At 38.9% G+C, this 21,913-nt stretch overlaps 1 protein-coding gene across 6 annotated transcripts in view; it reads left to right on the top strand.

Moving 5' to 3' along the window:
* The window catches only part of LOC107219882, an 83,543-nt gene that overhangs the window by 44,140 nt on the left and 17,490 nt on the right, over positions 1–21,913 (top strand). For all 6 annotated transcript variants that reach the window (XM_015658229.2, XM_046734719.1, XM_046734720.1 and 3 more), the window contains exons 6-8: positions 12,482–12,719; positions 15,902–16,122; positions 19,713–19,890. In XM_015658229.2, the coding sequence (XP_015513715.2) occupies positions 12,482–12,719; positions 15,902–16,122; positions 19,713–19,890 (637 nt within the window). The remainder of the gene's footprint in view (positions 1–12,481; positions 12,720–15,901; positions 16,123–19,712; positions 19,891–21,913) is intronic.

Raw genomic sequence — 21,913 nt, 5'->3', positions numbered from 1 at the left:
ATTCCCGCATAAGGAGTCAGCGATCATACATAGTTAAAACTTGTTCTGCTTAATGGCTAAGCGTGTGTCATTGAATCATCGCTCACAATCAGTTATAATGATTGTGCTAATGCCAAAACGTTTTAATGCAGGAAGAGACTATCCGGACTAGCGTCCTCTACCAAAAAAAAACTCTTTAATAATTTAATTTATCATCCAATTCACCAGCGTCGGTACTATTAAAGGCATTGAACTAAAAAATCTACGTGCCATGATTCAAGTGTACATTTTTACTATGTCGTTGTTTAGTGTTAGGCGATTATTACAAGAAAATAAAGCGCGTGTTAGTTTACTGTTTGGTAGTCTCACGGGGATTAGAATAAAGGAAAAACGGAATTGGAACTAAAGTTCTCTCACATGGAGAAGATATAACTATTGCATGAATCTCGCGCAGCGGTACGTGACTTGGGTACGAGTCGGTTTATAACTCGGTGCCAGAAATACAAATTTGTTTAATAAGTTTCGTTTCTCATCCGACGTCGATTTCACTGATTAAGTTATTCTGCCATTTCGAATTTCAAGAATTTTTAAATTCTGAACCCTGCAGAAAGCTATAAGCATGTATATTCTGCAAAGCGGAAGAATGCATGCCAAAAGAAATTCTATGTCGGGATCAAGTTGCCGCTATATTGTCGTTCAAAGAGTCGTTAATTATTTGCAAGTGCTAAAAAACGGATACACGAGTATTTGATAAAAAAGTATTTTTCAATCAAACAAGCCGATTCATTCTCGAATCGTCGTTTACTGATGTAACAAGTACGAAAAGCGCGTTATGACTTGTTACGCAATGAGATTTTTCGCTAATGAAACAAGAAGTCGGATATGCGTAATTCGACTCGATCAATTCTTCGCATTATCGAACGTACGTGCAACGGCAGATTCCTACATCATACGTCGACAGCTTACGCAGGAAATATATCGCAGTCATCTTTTCTCGATAGCAGAAATGAGATGTCGAAAATTTTGAACGCACGGATCAGCCGTTCGTGAAAATACATTATACTTATACAGTTGTAGTAAAATAAAGGTATTTTCTGTTCTCATCGACTGTTATACAAAAACAATACTCGCGCAGCATACGATACGACACGCCGAAGCATTCCACCGAGTAAATATCTGTGCGAGGAGTAGGAGGTTACATTTAACTAACAACATCGAGCAAGGCTAAATTGTTCCTAGTAACCGTCCCATTCCGTCTAATCTAAACAGTATAAACTCTGATCTCGCTACTCTGTAAACTAAAATATACTGCGGGAATCGATCCTCGTCGGAACGTGTTTATTCCTAATTAACTTTCATCCAACGTATCGATACTAACGAAGTTTAGGGTAACGGGACTTTGAAAGAAAACAAAGGGTATGCTGCAGTGGCGGATGACAGCCGTGCCCACGTTTCTCGGTTTATACACAACGATATCGTATACCTACCCGGTGCTTCCAAATTACGAACAGTTGTACGAGCCATTCAGGTTTCCCAGTCGTCATACAATTACTCCAGAGAATCATGAAATTTTTCGTTGGTCAGGAGTTTTTGTTCTATCCCAAGGATATCGAGGTTGAATTGAGATGTTCTGACATTAGCTAATTTTTTTTTTTTTTTTTTCAAAGCTCCCGAAGTTGTCGATGCACAAACTATCCGAATTTGAACTCTGAACTTGTTTCCTTTGCGGAGGGTCATTAAATCCTATGACAAATCGTACAGAAGCGGACGATTTTCTGTTTTAAACGTATCTTTAATGGGGTTTAAGTCATGTTTGAGTAATCGCAAAGCGCTGGCGTTACCGTAATACGTTTTGTTGATGTTTGAGTGTACACTGGGTACACTGCAGCAATCATGTGGAGTGAATTGATGCGCAATGTGTACAATATACGAGACGTCACATGGCCCATCAGCTGTAATTCGATTTCTTCGTGCTTCGTTCGAATGAACTTGTCTGGTATAGAAAATGTATCATCTAGTATCTATGACTCGACACAGCGATATCACTCAGTGTTGTATCATCAATAATGTGATTCCCATTTTGTTTTAGCTATACTAGTGAAGACAAGGTGTACTGCCAAGGTTGGAATCCTTCGACAAACTAGGCAAAGCAGTTCTTTGTTAACAAACAAATCCTCGATTCATCATCCGTGTAATAAATGACAAGTTTTTAAGTTAAATCAACGTCATCAACATCGTAGTCGCTGATTTTCAACTCCGCGAAGTATATACACTGCATCGCAAATTTCCAAATTTTCGGAGCGTTCGAAAAAGTGTTCGAAAATTGTCTTCTCTCCAATATTGTATCAGTTACAATCCTACCGATGGTATTAGGATCCAACATCGATTTCCGGACTACCTTAAATGAAAAGACTTAAGGTACTTGCAAACAAAAAAGGCACTTAAAATATCTCCGTGCGTGTAGTACAACAATATGGTCGAACAGTGGCGATGCCAGGCAATATCACGTATCGGCACAGGCAAAGTCTAATGGTGTCACACCAGGCGGATTAGCTGTGCGTTGCATAATGATGCGCGTTCCCTTTGTATGACGTCATTCTAGCATACCCGATGGACGTCACGTACTACTGGATAAATAATATTTAATGAATGTTTTTTTCTTTTACTTCAAGTTTAACATGCGTCTACATAATTCAGGCCAGCTGCAACAGCTGCTGCACAGTCGATTCATCTCTGAGTATATTGTATGAACCTATAATCAGAGAATAATAAAATCTGAAGAGTGACGAGAGCGAAAATTTATCAGGTTACTTTCCACTCGCCTCGTTTATCTTTCCTGTTTCTTGGTTTTGTTTTCATCAATCTATCACCGCGCTTCTCAGGATCGATCGGAGCAGTCGAGCAATTAGCTAATTGACTCGAATACCATGCAATGCCGGTGGAAAGGAACCAAACGGGTCCGTAACGGTCATTGCTGAGCTTATTATCTGATACATACATGTACATACATGTGCAGATTATAGCGGAAAGGATCAATTCGTTTTTGTAATATCAACTGAGTAGATCCATCCTGCAGTGAAGAGCCAGTCAACCAACCATGGGGAAATTTATAAGTTAGATAAGCCACGATCGGCGTATTTCCTTCTCATGGGCGGACGGATCTGATAAGCAGATTGCTGGTGGGTGGGCTCGGCGTCTTGTTAACGTTAATAAGCCTTCGCCAAGTTATTGCAGACTCTTGCAAAGAGTTTATAGGGCGAATTTCATCCGCCTCTTCTCGGTCTTCCCGAATGATTAATTACACGCTTTTGAACGCGCGCGAGTTTTCATTACGACACGTCGTCATCGTTTTTTCATTGGAATTGCATACGGCAATTTCATCGATGTGATAATGATACGGGAAAGATATTGCCGATGGGCATCGAATGACCAGAATGAGTCAGCGGTCACTGTTTGCAGCGAACCGATGTTTGTTCCAATGTTTTCTCGCAAAACATACAAGCACCCTAATAATAGCGAGTGAACGCATATCTCTACACAGAGACGCATGAGTCAGACATGGGGAATGCCGCGGTGTGAACCTAACAAAATTACCGCAAAAGCTGTGTAGGTAAAACGTATAACCGAAAGTTACGTTGGCCAAAAACTAGGCTAGTACGAGCATGCGATAGGTAATTATAACGCGACATAAGTATACTCGCTGTATCATCGCGAACGACGAAACTGAAACAGAAAGTAAAAGTAAGAGTTATTAGTAACATTGCCTTGTACGTATACCTGTATATCCTTCTTATGTAAATGTGTAGGAACGAATTGTATGATTACCGGCTGTTTCAGAGTCCATATCGCGGTATGTTTAGGGTAAAAGCACCGGTGAACGAACGCCTTGAGAAATACCCCCAGCGCATGAACAAACATGTTTTATTCACTGGATATACTGTGGAGTATTCCCTAACGTACTGTAGAGTGTTTCCCATTGTCGGATCACATTGGCTCAGCATTTTCCAGTGTAAGTAGTAAAACAGTTCGTCCGGGTCCCATTTGGCCAACCAGTTTGTTACTTGGGAACAGTAAGCGAATTATTCGAAAAGATAATTAGGATAAGGAGTCCCATTCCGAAGCACAGTTAACTCACTTTCAATCCGTCTGAGAAAGTGCTGCTATCGGAGATGAAATTGTTCGGAATAAGTTACATAGTCGGATTACTCGCTGCCATGTACATGACGGTGCGCCGTAACTTTTGATTGGAAAATAGTATCTACAACCGCCCGAGGAATATGTAACAATAAAACGACATTAATAACGGCGCGTCTCCTGGGTAAGGTTACGTCAGATATTCGATGTACGTATGACGTAAGTGAATTCATCACGCACAAAACTCGCTTGTGGTAGGTATGCCGATGTTTACGGTGAAATAGGAGAAGATCGAATAACGTCAAATTTGCTATATGTATATTGTATACCTAGCTGTACTTCGTTATTCTTCGCCCGGTATGACAGATGGTCTTATTTATATGCATCTTAATGGAAATTTTTATTTAATTGCAAATCTTCAACCGATTGATCATTTCGTTGTGTAGGTCATGTATTTTACCATGTATAACAAGGCAATGTATCAACGATAGATTTTCCGTTACTAACCTATGCATGTAACGAAGAGTCCAAAAGCATTAGCACGCTTATTGTACGTATGAAATGAATTTATCGAGGATAAATGTATTCATTCACAGAGTGGAAAGTAAACGGTACTGCAATAAATATAAGATGATTAATGTTGTCTATTGAACGAATGCACTGACATGTCAGAGATAGAATGTCCTTGCTCTTAACCGACTATATAATACATGTCACCATTTTATTGAACCTAAACAATTTCATGCTTTTCTGTATCTCCTCTGAACTTCGTACAACACCAGTGCGTCAGTGCTTAAATAACGATACTGGTCTCAAGTACTTCAAAAACATGATTATGTCAGAAACGTTGATCTTCTCGACACCGCGCGTGAATTACATGATATTCGCACGATTGTTGCACTCTGTGCCTTGCAAACGCCCGCTATATTTCCCTGCACGATTATAACATCACTTCAACTACCTCTCACGATCAACTGCGAACAGAATATCAACGATGAGGGGACCGCCGGGGCTGAGCGACTCCAAAAACATCCTCAAGTCCAACATGTCACAACCCGTGTGAGTTACAAGTTGAACATGCAGGTTTAGCAGACCTATGCACGTATACATTGTACACGCGAGGAAGGGAAAGCCGTTCAATCTTTCAGTCACGTATGTAACATCCTACATACATTGTTCTTTTATCGGGTTCCTTCGCATTCGGTTCGGTAATGAAACTCGGTAAAAAGTGGTCATCTTTCGTTGGAATCAATCGTTTATCGAGGTATCAGAAAACACTGGGTAAGTGAAAATTCATTTCGTTTCGTTCGATAGCTACATAGGTAGGTACAGTTTTAATTCATAGATCCTCTTCGGAATAGGTTCGTGCCTTTTTGAATAATGCAGGAGTACGACGTTGGTATGATCAACCGGCGCGTAGTATGAATACCCTGGAATTACCCTGAGACATGGTAGCGTGACTGAAAACGCGCGTTTGGCTAACTCCGTTTCTTCATTTCCCGGCAAATCCAACAGTTTGAGAATGAATTGCTGCAGAGTGGGCGGGGTCATGGGTGTAGGAATGACTGGAACATCGCGAAGCAACGCGATCGAGAAACAAAGCTCAACGGCGCGAGTTGTCCAACAGTCGTAATTGTAAATAACTCTGTATGTTCTTTACGGAATAAATTGCGTGCCTTGTATACTCGGAAATACTATAACCTCGGTGATATGAAAGCCGAGTTGCCAAGATAAAATATAGCTATTGTAAAGGTATAATTGAATGTCCCAAGTCGGATTCAGACTCCTTTATATATATGCGTACAAGCTTTTGCTCTTGGCGTGCGATAAGGGTCCAGGAATTTGCCGAAATTAGATACACCATTTTAAGGCAAAATGCGAACAGTCTTGAATAAGATCGATTTTCGTAGCCATATACTCGAGGTTTGAGGGAAGCAATAATTTTTTTATTTGAATTAATTTTTTTAATTTGGATAAATTTCCTTAAGGCAACTTAATTCGTTAAAATTCATTAATAATAATTTTTTTTCTTGGTATTTATTGACAATTCACTTTGATTCAAGTGAGTTTTAAAAAATTCTAACTCATTCTTTTTTATTCCCTGTTAGTTGGAATTATTTTTTTTTTAATCAAGATTCATTTTTTCTCCCCAAACGAAATAATTCTTGGACGATTCAAATAACCAATTCAAATCAACTTAAATTAAATTTCCGTAATTCAGTTATTTCTCAATTAACTCTCATTATTTCAATTGATTTTTAATAATACAGTTAATTTTCATTAATTCTGTTATTTTACATTCGTTCGGTTATTTCTAATTAATTCACTCGACTCTCATTAATTCCGGTGAATCATAGTTAATTCACAAATCTATCGACACATCAATACATCGAGTTATTTCCCCCTCGCGAAAATGGCTGACCCAAGGATTTTTTAAAGAATTTGATCATAGCGGTGTGAAAATTTTATAGTATGATAATATAATTATTGTGGATTATGGACATTTATGAAGCGAACAGTATGCGAAGGAGTTATATTATTCACATATATTATAATGCGAATGCGACTTTGGAAAATAATCAGTAATTGGATATCCGGAAAGATAGTATATGTTTCAAAGTAGCGTGTATATAATACCTATCCACGTAACATGAATTTGCATTTGTTGTATCGTCGTCCAAGGTTAAACCTGTATTTAATACATACGTTGAAAGACAAAACCCGGTATAACATGTTGAACGTTTCCATCGAAACAACATCGGTTCCCTTCATTCATTCATTACCTTCGCTCGTCCGAAATATTGAATAAATCAGAAAATCCATTTCAAAATTCACCCGATATTAAATTTTGCTTCTGAACAAGGTTATACGGTCTCTTTACGTTTCATCCAACCGTGCTTTGTCAATCGCAAATCTCGCTGAAATTATTTCTCGGGTCGGGCTTATACGATTGAAATTCTAACAAATGTTAGATAGTGTTTCTTTATCGTCGTGATTCCGTCGAGGATTTGTTGCCTAAGTAAATTGCGGCGCGTAATTTATTCGGATGATAAACCCGCCGAGTTTACTTTCGTCGTATATGCCTGCACAGCTATCTCAATTCAGCGGGTCGAAAAATGTTAGAAACAACAAAGTCATTCCGATTCATCTGCTCGTACACACGTTTTGAACAGCGAATAAATATTCGCCGACGTGTGTTCGTACAGAAGATGAAATAATTATATCTTATATCTGAGATGATCGTTTTATTTCGATCTTTCTTTTTTTCTCTCTTGGTTTTTATCATTTTTTTCTTCACCTCTTTTCTTCCTTCAACCTCGACTCGTAGAACACGGGGGACCGAAAATATGCGTTGAAGAAACTTGACGTAATACCTGCAACACGTTACGACCTCTCAGGTCTCCGACTACGTTTGCAACTCGAGCGAAATCTCTGCTTACGCTATGCCAGCTAGTGAGGTGTGTTCGTTGTACACGCTGAGTGTATTATATGACACTCACAGGTGGCTTGCGAAGTTTGTTACGTTCAATTTTCTTTACTCGCATACATCACTTTAACCAAAAGGCCGACTTCTCTTCCCTCTGAGGGTTTAATCGTAATTTTTGCGTTAAAATGAACAACTTGCGTTCATTTTTAAGCTTACGAGATTCTCTATTCACGAGAAAACACCCGATTATCACGAATCTAACCGTTAAAATTCTGGATTCTGTTTTTTTCGTTTTTTGTTTGAAAAGTTTACCCATTCGATCGGAATACGGTTCGAAATTTTATCTTCGACGGTATCACCAGCCGATGAAACAACCGAAGATGAAATTGCGCCGTCATGACGACGTGCCACAGTGTAAATAATTTCTAACGGTAGACGTTACTTTCGGTTGAAATCACGGCGTGAATTTTATCCTATATACATAAGATAACGCAAAAGCCTAAACTAAAGTCAAATATCTTGTGTGAACTCGTCTGCATTCTCGTGCCTGTAGGTATAATTTTTTTTCGGTCGAAGGGAAAATGGAACCCTCGGAGGCGGCCGTAAATTCCGTAGACTACTCGGTCTACTTCCTCTTGGCAACAGGCGAACGGAAATTCGTAACGGCGAAGGTGAGGCCTACCGCAACTTTGTTAACCTTGAGGAATGCTAGGAACACGTCGACGCTGATTGTAACCTCGTTGATATTACTCTTCATAATTGCCACATCCGCATAATACGTGACACTTGTACAGTGGGTGAATTTACTCTCGTCTCCGTCTCCGTGTCATTTTTGCCGTGCGCGAAATTGACGACAGCGCCGAATCGGCCGCTTTTAACAGGGATCCTCAACCTGTAATTTTGTCGATATTCGGTCGTAATTTTTCAACAGTTGTACAATAAGTGAAAATTGAAAATTTCTCTAGAAAGTTAGATTAACTGTTACTAAAGTAATGTGTGACAAAAAAACCGGTACGTAAACTGTGCGAATTTAATATTTTTTTTATTACTTGAAACTTTGAGGTTTTCGCTCTGAATTATATGTTCTTTCGTTACTTTCACCCTTATTTTTGAAGATACGAAAATTAACGTGAAAATACTTTTTTACGTACTATTTTGGTTGAATTGTTGTACTCGGTTGATTTTAGGCTCATTTCAATCGCCATAGAAATCTCCAGAGTCTGAAAAATTTCTAACAGCTACTTTTTGAGTGGATTAAAAGAAATTATTGTCCGTTACCGTGCAGCGGATGTTCGTCGACAATTACAATCGTGCCTTATAACAATATCATAATGTAAAATTTCTTTAACGTTTTTCAGGAAATTTGCTGTGATCTGGTTAGCAAGCAGATTTCGATTCAATCATTTTGAACATTTTCCGGCTGTAATACTTTTTCTCAAATTGTTCACATCACAGCTTGTGATATCTGAGTTCGTTGAAATCCTTTTCTATTACATAGCGGGGATATCATTTTATTCTCGTTTATTGTTACTTGAGTAAATAATATTCCTTGATATTTTTTAAACTGATTTTCTCTTATTTTAACCTTTAAATCAAACCGACCGGAGCATTCATCCTTTATCCAAATTCGAATACGTTCTTTACGCATTGATATATGTATTTCAACCAAGTCTTTCCTGCGTAAAAAGAAAATGATCTACTGCCCAAATTTTCCCCTACACATACTTGTACATTTAAAACGGGTCGTATTAATTTCTTTCAAAAGTGACAATAAATCAACATGGCTTAATGCGATAAAAAAAAACAACAAAAGTACGCGTTAGCTTTCGATGGCATATCTTTCCTACGATAATTTTATTCCGACAAGCCGTTTGGTGTAAATTCAGATGGAACGAAAAGAGGGCAGATTTCTCGGTACTTCTCACCTTTAGAGCAGTCACCGTTTACCTCGGCGCGGCCTGTCCGTTATACCGCATACTTGAAGATTCCAAGAGTGAAGTAGCGTTTAACCATGCTCGAGTTTAGCTTCCTCTCCAACTAATGTGCCCCTTCAATTCTCGTCTTAAAACGAAACGCTAGCTTTTCAACGCTATTTTTCATTCTACTTTCTCCGTCAGCCAGATAACGCGGTAAAAAATGCTACGAGACTTTTAAACTGCCAGTTCGTACTTGCGGTGAAAAAAGGTAATTTGATGCGATTTTTTTTTTTATCTAAGCATAAACTTGGAATTATTTCAAACACACAATTACCGACCGGTTTTATAATATTATTCCTACAGTCGGTGGTCCTGCTATACGTATAAAAATTAAATTACGTACAAAGTAAAGACACGCTTGTGGATTCAAACACCGAGCATCGCCTCTTCAAAAACCCCCCTCCAATTACTCTCACTCTTCTTATGCTTGTCAATTTTTTAACCTACCTCTGACATATAATACTAGTAAATATAGAACAATGGGCTCGATTTCTTTCTCTGATTACGTACTGTTATTATTACTATTATTATCGTCAATGTGAAAGTTTTTCGGCCAAGTTATATATATATATAACACGTGTCAGCACCCGAAATTTCGCAACGACTGCATATCAGTCTGTAATATTTTTTTGTCCTACCTTCTTTTATTTCTCAATCGTTTTTGCCTGTTCTTATTCGAAAGTCGGCGGTGACCGCTCACCGCGAAATCTTTGCACGTACTTGGTGCTCATTTTAATACATCTTTATATATGTATATGCATGGCAATAATTTTTAAAGATTTATCTCGTCTTGTGTACTTGCTCTACGATTCGCGATGGATTGTAGTTTCGGAATGAATTATATACCTTGTATATATGTCCTATAATTTTAGCTCGTAAGTAAGACGTGTACGCAATGTTGCAAATATGAAGGGGACGAAGGAGAATAAAAGAATATTCGCAAATTTATAAAGGAAAAGCGCAATAAAGTGAGAAAAAAAAAAAAAAACTATAGGTACATAACGCTCTTGTTATATTTTTGCAGCTGCCTACCGTCTGCGGAAAGTAAAAACAACCGAACGCGTATACAACTACGCGTAAAGTAAATACTCGCGCTAAATTCAGAACCCACCGCAAGCATTTCGGATCCGAAATCCTCTGGATGCCTACAATGTACCTTTTAAATTTTTCATTCTCTGCAGATGGACTTGACCTCGTCCAAAATCCTTTTCTTTTTTATATCTATATATAAAGGTGTATTAGACAGGTATATTTTCAGGGTAAATAGCGGGAGTTATTGAAAATTTATTATTTTCTATAATGGTCTATTCCCTTTAATTGAATTTCGTATTACATTAAAATTTTGATGGCAGTATGTCGCATATTTATATGGAACAGACGCAAGCGTATTGTATATTGTTTAGATATTTGTACCTGCATCGATAACGAGGTGAATATTTTGTAAGAAGTTATCGAACTATCGGTATGGCTGTACCTTTGTTATCGTAATTCAATATGACATTCCTCAGCAGCTAGAAGCTTTTCTACGGTAAGGTTCGAGAGGAGAACGAATCCAATTTATATTAAAAGCTCGATCAAGGTTAAAAGCTTCGGGCTGCTGCTAAACACGATTTTATCACCGTCCTCGAGAACGGATTCCTCATGATATAGTCAAACTCACGCTGTGGCAAGCGAACCCGGAGTACATAATCCGCGATCTTCTCATTCAAATTTAAATTTAATACTACCAGACCTCGGAAACGTGATTCTCGAAACCATCGATCATCTTTGACCGCTAGGAGTTGGGATTTTTCCTCTGCGAAATTATCATCTTACGCAGTTTGACGATGTATTTTCATAAGGATTTATCGTTGATCGAATACCGTAGATCATATACAGAGGTGCACGAAATTACTCACCTCGCATGTTACCGAGTAAAATGTCATTCATTTTTACTATCTTCAGAGTCTCATACGTAGCAGTGATACGTAATAATGCCGGAAAGGGCGCAATTCTACCAAATGTAAAATACCGAACGAAAATATGTGAAAAATTTTCTTTTTTATTTTGCGAGAAATTTTCCAAAAATATTGTACATCCCTGCCATCGCTGATATAATTCGATTGCAAGAATCCATTTTCTGAAATTATTGTTGCGCAAAACATAAAATTTTCTTGATAATTGTGTGTGGCATTGCGTCTATAAGAATTTTACTTTGAGCTGCGACTTTTTCGAGTCTACGATACACAGGCTCTTCAGTAACAGCCAATATAAGCGACCTGTTCCGATCGATCAAGTTTGATCGAAAACTCGAATCGTCACTGATACCAAGACTCAATAATTGGTACTTGAGGTGTCATTGAGACCCGGTGAGCATAGAATAGTGAACTTCAGCCTAATGACCTGTTTTTTAATTTTTGTACTCGGTATCGATGACCATTCGAATCTTCGATCAAACTTGATAGACCGCAACTTCAGGTTGCTCTGACTGACTACATCGTCACCCTCTTAAATGTTCAACCGCACTTCACTACCTCTTCTTTTCTGACGCAATACGACGTGTTGCACAGCTTGAATCCCAATGTTATCAGAATTCTGTAAAGATTTTTGCTTGTTTCTCATTTTCTTTTGTTTAAAATCAGCACGACTACTGCAGTTCTCCCTGGTATTTTATCCTTATCACGAAACCTTTCGCGCAAACTGCCGAGTTTTTACCTCTAGATACCGCCAGTTTACACGCACCAGTTTTGCGGTTGATAAAAAAAAACGCCAAGATAGACAAGAAGTCGTATGTATGTGCGTACATTGACACGATGCATCGGGTACCGAGCCTCGGGTCATCGATCAGAGACCGGCTAATAAACCAAACTGAACACTGAATAGTCGGTATATAACAAGTGACGTTAACGAGTTTTGCCGCCAAGCTCGACTCAACCGGCATACCTGTATGTACGTTATACGAATAAAGGTATCGTTTTTGTTCCAGCCGCCAGAGAACGAGTTGCAGAAGGTCGGAGAACGCGTGCCTAGCGAACACGAACTTCGAGTACAGCGGTCATTGCAGAGGCTCAACGTCCCTGAATGGTACAAGAACTCGCCCGCAGCTCGCGACGGTTTCCGGCTGAAGAGGCATTCGGACGCCTCGCAACATGGCGGATGGCGCACTCTTGGATCGAAAACTACCTCCTTGTCCTCCCTGTCCTCTTCGAACAAACCACCACCCGGTGAGTATTTTTTCCTTTCGTTTCATTCGATGTCATATTTTTTTTTTTTTTTTTTTACTACTGCGTTGGGAGATATAAACCTCGCGGATAATTTACGCAGAAGGCTTATCTGCACGTTATAATTATAAGCGGAATTATTCAAGGCACTTTACGCAATTCAAATTGAGGCTAATTCTTTTCTCGGTTAATGAGCAATTATTGTAATGTTAAACTCTCGACAGAACTTTATACAGCCAATTTGTAACGTGAATGCTGTATTATGGATTTAGTTTTTTTCTCCTCTTTATTCTATTTCTGAACAGTAAATTCTTAAAAATCACTCGTGACACGGAACGGCGATGATCATTGAAACAGCTACATATAGATGTCAGTAAATCATGCAGCATAATATTCTTGTTTTCTCAACGAATACCGAACGTATACCGAACAACCTTGTTCGAGTCAACTATAGATTCGTATTTTTAGAATGTGACATGATACGGATTTTTATCATCGTTTCATTTGCGCTCCGAATTTGCGATCGAAAACATCGGATAAGACTCGGGGTCTTAATGTCGATCAGCCCCAATTCACAACTTGTATAACAAAAAATATGCGATAGCTTCGAATAAACTCTTTATCTTTTCGTATTTCTCAATCGTTAATTCTGTCGCGAAATTGATCGTGATTATTCCGGGTCATGCACAGTTCTTTGGTAAATGTCTTGCGAATTGGCAAAATAATGTGGTTACATTTAATCCTCCGAAACAAACTGCCGGATAAGACCGCGTTCCAATTTGTTTGCTCGGCTGTTTTTGTTCCGCGTTAAATTTCTTATTCGTTAAATGCTGCAATAATAATTGTCGAGCAGATGAAAAACTTGGTGCAAACGTTACTTTATTGGGTATCAAGAATAAGCGTGTGAGATGCAGGCGACGCATTCATGGCCTGCAAGGTTCTATAAATAGACTCCAGCAACAGCAAAGTGTATAACGTACCTAGCCAATCTTGAAACAAGGTTTGCTTTGAACTTTATCTCGCGTTCCTTATTTTTGGTTGCCTTCACGAGTGGTAAGGGGTGGCGCTTACTGTATGTAAGATGAGCCAACGTAAAGCACAAAGAGATCAGACAAGCGCCAAAGATCGAAGATTACAATCGTGAGCTGCTCAGCGGAAAAGCGGACGATTACGGTCCTTTGACCGTTTCTGCACCATCGGATTTTTGTCAGAAAATGCTTTTTCGGTTGGGTAGAAATTTCTTGGTGATATGATATTCCAGTTGCAAATTTGAAGAGATAAGAAGTGACGATTAATTCGTGAAATTTCGTCAACCCTCATGACGCGTTGCTACTCGTACGATCATTTGTAAAGGTTCAAGTTACGGTTTCATCTCTTTCAAGTTGTAATCATCGAGCATGTGAAAGTCGATGAAATTCAGAGTCTTCACTTCTACACTCGGAGTTCAAGATGTTGTTCGAATGTCTCGAAATCGACTCTTATTTGACCATCCTTTCATAGGTCCCTTTACTCTTGACAACACAGGACAATAGTCGGCCTATTTTTCATCCTCAGATGTCGGCTCAGCTCGACTGACTTCATCTTCGCGACGCTTTTAATCCTGCGAGGTCCTCTTGAATTTCAAATATCCTTGGAATGTTACAAGAGCCTTACACGATCCCGGCAAACGGAGGGGCGACTATCAGAGCTACGCTGTTACCTAACTTTCAACTCGCTCTCTGCAGCATATTCGTACTTGTACAAGGATTAACAATTTCTCGCTGCAAAGTATGGACTGTATTACAGACTAACTTTGAAGGATCAGGATTCGCCTTTCTCTAATTTCAACGACGATTCAATTCAGACTCAGCTCCTCGGTCCAGATGAAATTCTCGATTAAGTATGTTGACTATTTCACTTTGAAGATAACTCGTTACAGACAATAATAGGAGATCTGCTTGTAAATTCCGTCATTTCATTCGGGTGAAGCTGCTTATCATATAAGAAATGGCGCAGCTGCTCGAACGTAATACATTGACTTCTGAAGTATTCTTTTTGTGTAAAGAGAGAAACGCCTGTGCAGGTCTCCCTTTCTCAGGTTTAATGAAATACCCGTTTTCTTTCTATTGGGAATTCAAAGTGAATCTAACTGCAATAAACTTTACTACACGGAGATTTGCAATGATCACGGGTCATATATTTCCGTTATCTGTTCTAACATTAAATTCCTGAACATTTTCAACCGTTAACAATGTTCTAATATTTTCAGACGTGTATTATAGTTTTGAAATCAAAGTTTATTACACGCTTTGAAATGATAAATCAAGATCTTACGATGCAGACCGATATAGATTACGCATTTGTCATCTGATCCTATTTGCCCGTCTCACGATCAAATCCGCTTGCCTGACTGCGGTAATCGCGTCGCGAACTAGTTTTATAACGCTGCTGTATATTTCGTTGGTTGCAACGACGCGTGTGCGAAACTCAGATATAGGAAATACCTCATAACTTTATTGGGCTAGATTAATTAATTTAATTAACCCTGACCCAGTTCTTTCCACTCCAACTATATTGCATTAAACCCACGAAACTATTCCATTCTAGATACACGCAGGCATGTAAAAATCGAAGCCACGTCATCTAATTGTTTAAACGATGCTAAGCATATACCGTACATGATAACGTGAGAGTCTCAGGTGAGTCTCAGGCACCTAAACCACCAACTGCGCGTGCGCCAAGTTTGTCGTCTGTTCTGACAGGCTGACCAACTCTGTCTAATTAAACCGCGGCGGAAACTGTTAATACGCACAAGATTTTCGATGTTACGTTGATTGTGAGTTAAATACCGATCCGACAGATTTTGACTACCTCGAATTCTCAACGCAACGTAACCTCGAGACGCCGGCTAATTCCGACAGCTAGCATCTGGTCAAGACTCACAACAGTTTGTGAACCTGACAAGCAGACGAAAAAATCTGCGCAAATCATTTAAATCTACCAATGAACTCACATGATTTGCCGTATGCGCATTTGAGTGTTCATCTTCGTTAGTCCGTCACGACGGATTGTGATCGAGGGTTAAATTCGTCCGAAGGTCCAAATTATACCTAACTATAAAAGTGTGAACTATCCTCGAAAAAAATGTTGATTCCGGAAAAGATTTTGAATTGAACTACAAAGGCATCTTATTTTCTGTCGAACAGGCCCACTTTTGAGTCCAAGTCCGACGCCGCCGGTATTTTCACGATGGAGCACAAGTTTGCTGAACAGTGCGGGCAGTTCTCCAGCGAGTTCTGCGAGGTCGTCGTTCAATCACCGGCAACCTTACCTCGGTTGGCGGTCACAGGAACGACTTTCGAACCCTCGGACCCCGGCGGAACGACTTGCCCAAGGAATACTGCCGAACGTGCCACCTACGTCTAAGGTCTGTATCATTCGCTGCGTATCATCGAATCATTTTTATCACTTACAATCAGACAAAGACCGGTATTCCTTTATTCTTCCCTCACGACACTTAATAGACATTGTTGTACCCGCCCTAAGATGTGTTTGCTTTGTGATTATAACAATGTTTTTTCTCGATTTTCTTTTAATAGTCAGTTTGAAAAGCTTGGATTTGAATTTTTTTTCCCTAACATATCGGAACTGGTGGCAATTACCCTATTATACCTTTGTTGAAGAACCTCGGAGACTTTTAAGGCGGTATTCGTATAATTCAAAATTTTACTTCTTTACTATACGGTATTATTTCCTATACGCTGCTCGTCCTTCCGCCCGTGAAAACAAATTTGCTTTAAGAATTCATCAAGATTGAAAGATATTCCAGTTGCAGTTAAATAATGAACTTTTATGAAAATATTTTGTCTACTATGGAATGAGTATTACTAAAATGTTTCTTTTTTATTCAGCACTGTGTTAGATTTCCTCACATTAAAAACAACTCTACCCTGAGATTCACTAAAATTCATTAATTCCCGCAGTTAAGAAATATTTAAATTCATCTTATAGCGAGGGTACGTATAAAGTGAGTTGCTCAATTCCTGAATTTTTAAAACAAACACCGCCAGTAGGTCAAGCGGAACGTTTCGCTCCCGCAGAGTGGTTGCTGAGGTGAAGGGGCGGAAAAAAGGGCAGCGGGGCAATAATACAAAACATAAAATTTCAACATACGGAGTGAATTTTTAACGACTGCTGGTCCATCGTCTGCTGAAATATAATGCGGACGCACTACAATATAAAAGCGGCCGTTTGCCAGGGCGACCAACTGTCTCTAGCCTAAAAAAATTTTGACATTTCTCAATTCAATTTGATTACAAGTACCAGCAACAACTGTCAAAATTTATGATGCTACGTACATCGCGGCGAACTGACGTCTAAATTCATGACGGCTGGTCGCCCTGGCAAAGAGCCCCTCCCAGATTTTAGCGCGTGCAGATTGAATTTTAACAGACGATGGACCATGCAGTCGTTAGGAATCCACTCTGTATACTCTGAGGCTGCAGCGAACGACTGGCTGAGTAGGTATATACATACCGCGACAATCTCTTGAAACTTGAAAATCAACCGCGCATGCGCGAATTTTATCGGCTGTTCGCGCAGGCTGACCATCCCGAGTTTCGGCTGTCAAACTGTTTCCGGCGGCGATGTAGTTGATACGAATTTTCGAGGTTAGAATCTCAAATAATTGAGGTAGTGACTCGGAAAGGTTTGGGAGGCATTTGTTATTAGGTCGGAAAGTTGATTGTTCAAAGAACGCTCGGAATTTAATGCTTATGCTCTTTGAAAGTTCAAACGTACACATTTTGCATAGGTTGGCCCGCCTGCGTAGCAGACAAGAATATCGCTGCGGGAATATTTCGCCGACCAATGAGATTTAATTATTTGGCGCACGCGCGGTTGATTTTTAAGTGTCAAGAGATTGTCCCGGTATATACGTACAAAGTTTGCGAGTAAAATGGATAGGCAGAAACGAATTCAAAGGTATCATGCCAAACGGCTGTATTATTTTATTTCTCAATAGAAACGCGCGTCAAATCCTCTGTCAGAACAGCTCTCGATCTTCCGCGTCCTCGTCCTCCTATTCTCACACCTCCCGACAAATCTCTCTCATACGTATTTTTAATCCGTGCAGACGCTACGTAAATGCTAAGAATTATTTTTAGCTCGACTCGACACGTTCGCAATCGTACTTCTGATGTCCGAAGACGTTGTCGATCCATTCATGCTTACGTGTCACGTACAGGGTGAGCTTTGCGAACCTTGAAAGTGGGCGTGGCCTACATTAGTCCAACCGACATACCACCTTTTTAGGGAATTCGGACAAGTGTGATTAAGGTGAAACGAGGCGATTAAATTAAAACAGAAATCATCGTGATTTACGCCTTGTAAGTAATCGCGGATAGTCACGAAAACTTTTCGCACCGTTTTGTGTAAATTACATCTGATTTCGAGGTTCGCCAACTTCTCACCCTGTATGTATGAGTTTCGGTTATCGAATAACTTTGAAGAAGGAAACCTTGGTCCAGAATTTCGATCGAAAATTGCTTGAACTATTCGTGTTTGTTTGTTTTTTAAAATACACATTTTTTTTTAGCATCCATTAGTACTTACACATCGGGATGGTACACAAACACATGTATGTTACATACTGATTGTAAGAAGATATTTTAATGTGGTACGAAAAATCGTGTCATTCGGTATTCCGAAAATGGCGGTAGTTATTAAAAATATTATTTCAACCACTGCAATGACCGCATATTGTTGACGGTTAAAGACCGATTTTAATTGTACGTAATGCAAATCAATATTGCTGTTGTATTCGTGCATAGATATACGAAGTTTAAAAAAATTTCTAGGTCGGGCGAACGTTTTTATATGCGCATAAGATTATTTTAAACCGTCTAATTTATTGAATTTGCTACACACAAGAACTTTATACGGGTTATTATGTTAATCGTTGCATTATTCGCCCATGCGTGCCAATAGCTTGTTATCAGCTCTTTCAAATTGTATGATATTTGCATTACAATCTGTGTTTATCTTACGTCTACATAATATGAATTTATCAGGTGAACAATGCCGCGAAAATAATGTTCAAACAAAAGTATCACGGCACGAAGAATGAAAAATTTCGAAACAATGTCCAGTCAGTATAGGAAAACAATAAAAACACCGAAGAGGACTCAGTTATTAACATATTTTCCAAGACCATATTATGTGGTCGTATAATTTAATGAAAAACTACATCATGTATCCAATTTCAAAAAATCATACGAGTAGCTCATTTTGTTTGTAATTCGACGGCTTGAACTTGAACTCCCATTATAGGTTCACTGTAAAAACAGCTTATGTAAAGTTGTTGCAGGTTTCACGTAGTAAACATTTGTTTTACATCGAAGTACGTTCATTTTATCGAAAATTGATGTCTTATTGTTTCACCAGAGTTCATTCACAGAGAAAATGAGCTATGAATTATAGTAATTGGAAGAAACGTGCGAATTTGACATAAAAAATTGCACGCTAATATAAGCCGTCTAAGATTATTACTGAATATTAGTCACTGAACTTTTTCTATCACAGATTTCCTTTTTTTTTCATACCAAGGTCAACTTTTCTGACTCAATTTTTTCGATTCAAAACTTTTCTGAGTAGACCGTGCACCAGATAGATACTTAAAATGTCCCAGTTGTCGATAGAAATATTAGTGACTGAAAACGAGGATAATTATTTCAACCGTATGAAATATTAAAAAATAAACTTAATCCATACCCCCGATTTTCAGCCTTCAGATAATAAGGTACTTTGGATTCACACGAATTCCCAATATCGTCAACTTACAAGATCCGACATTTTAATTTTATTCTAAAAAGTAAAAAACCGTACATCGGTTAAAATTCGTCCAAGCCACCCCTTTAAGAAATACACACACACACACATACGTAAGTGAAGCCGTTTAAAATATTTAAAAATAAATAAATAAATCGAACATTGGGTTGTGTTATTGATAAACTATAGAAACAAGCAACGAGCTTTGGACCAGCGCAACAACTCGAGGTGAGGAATTCGATAAAGGAAGTGACGTCGGCGATAGTACACTATGTCCAAAGCGGGCAGGAAGTGAACGGTGGTCGTCTCTCACCGCGTCCCGAGAATTGGGAAGGGCGGGGTGGAGCGAGGTCGACAAGCCCCAGAGGTGAGCACTAATTCACCCCCGAAACCATCCCAACAGACCAATATTCAATGCGTAAACAAGGTAAATTTTCGTTGTTTCTTTATCCTACGATTATACAATATTTACTGTCGGCCCGACGGGCTAGTCTACCGCTGATTTATCATGACCATGACGATGTGATGTGATGATGATGATGATGATGATAATACCGCTGCTGCTGTTGCTCTTGCTGCCCCTGCTGCTCCCACTACCACTGATGCACTCTCAACTACTATCGCTATCACTAACAACGGTTATCTTCCCTCAACTGCTGATTTTATTGAGGTATCTCACTCTCAATGGTGCTTCAAACAACAACAACTACAACAACAACAACAACAACAAGAAGCTTTCGTTGCATGCGTGCACGTGCACTTAACACCAAGGAGACTCCGTATTAACGATTCATCAAGCTTTATACCTGGGTATTCCTATTTGAGAACCGGTACATTGAGAAATATTCCATTTTTTTCTTTTTTATGGCTACTAGACAATCCCAGTGAAATTGGTATCGTGAGAATTACGGTTTAATGTTGGAATCACCAGAAAATGTGGCGCGAGTAACTATTTAGAGTGATTAATATTGTCGATACTACAGTTTCTGGCTGATACATGTTTTCAGTTAGGCAGGTCGTTGACATTGATTTATTATTCGGTCAACATCAAATTATCGCGATAACTACAAGAATATATAAATATAGTACGAGTGACTGAGCGAAAAAAAAAGTATGACGTACAAGATTTCGTGGTTACACCTACAAAAATGATTTTCATTTCGTACCTAGAGCTGTTGTCTAAAAAATCGGTTGTGGTAACAATGAAAATACTTAAGGATTGTATGATGAACAAAACTATAATTATTTTTCGGTCTCGTAGAATTGATGGGAATCTCTCTCTTTTTTTTTAATAATCTCAATTGTGCCAAGCATAAGCGATTCGTTCAGAAAGCGTCGAGACGTCAAAGACCTTACCAAAAGGAAGAATGAAAACGGGTCGTTCGCCGAATTTCTGGAAATTTTTTTTACTCCTCCCCCACTGATTTGATGCTAAATTTTTGTCAAAATATTACTTATCACAATAAACAGTTCCGATTCGATGAAAAATATGTCAGCGCCCTGCTTCGTCAGAACTGTGACATCGATTTTTCAAATTATTTCCTAAAATTTTCACGATTTCTCGACGTTGGGCATCAAAATTGACATTTCTCCAAAGCCCTGAGATCTCTTCACATCAGTATCATTATTATTAAATTTTTCAACCTCCAACGGGAGCACTAAAATCCAAAATGAATTAAAAAATATGAAAAAAATTATTAACAAGGAATAGCCCTGAACTAAATTTGCCGACGTTTATAATTGATCTTGATCTGATTTGGCATTTCGATTTTATTTATGGCGAATGACCGTTGGCAGAGGGATTGGGAACGAAATGTACGCGCACACAATGATCAATCGTTTGATTGTCGCGTGGCGTGACATCGCAGGTCTTCTCTGTATGATACAGCTGCTGCATGCCAATTGTATTATTCGTTGAGACCACGTTGCCCTCCACGCCCTCAAATTATTATTACGTCTTCTCGAGTCACAGGATCCGGCTATTACAATTTATATTACAGGTTGCACGCATCGTGTATTTTGGTACCAGCCCTGGGGCGGAAATTATTTCACCCAAACCGGCTCTGCCATGTGTAATAAGGTGCTTTCACATTCACATCCTAATGCAAAAATATTTGCGTTCTTGTTTCTCTTTCAACAAATTCATATAAGTAGGTTATTGCGACCCGGCGATGGTGGATCAACTTTTTTTGTTCCATAAACGCGAAGAAATCTATACATACTCTGTCTGAAGGAATATTTGACTTCGAGAAGTTGATTTCTTGGTTATTTATTAAATAAGCAACCTTCAAAGTATCGTTTGTCTTCGATGCGGAAAAAAAACTGAATAATAAAATAAAAAACACCAACCATCGTTTAAAAATATTGATGCCCAAAATCTTATTCCCTCC

The sequence above is a fragment of the Neodiprion lecontei genome, chromosome 3, assembly GCF_021901455.1.
Source record: "Neodiprion lecontei isolate iyNeoLeco1 chromosome 3, iyNeoLeco1.1, whole genome shotgun sequence".
NCBI lineage: Eukaryota > Metazoa > Arthropoda > Insecta > Hymenoptera > Diprionidae > Neodiprion > Neodiprion lecontei.
Note: the sequence above shows the minus strand (reverse complement) of the source record. Positions and strands in the feature narration are given on the sequence as shown.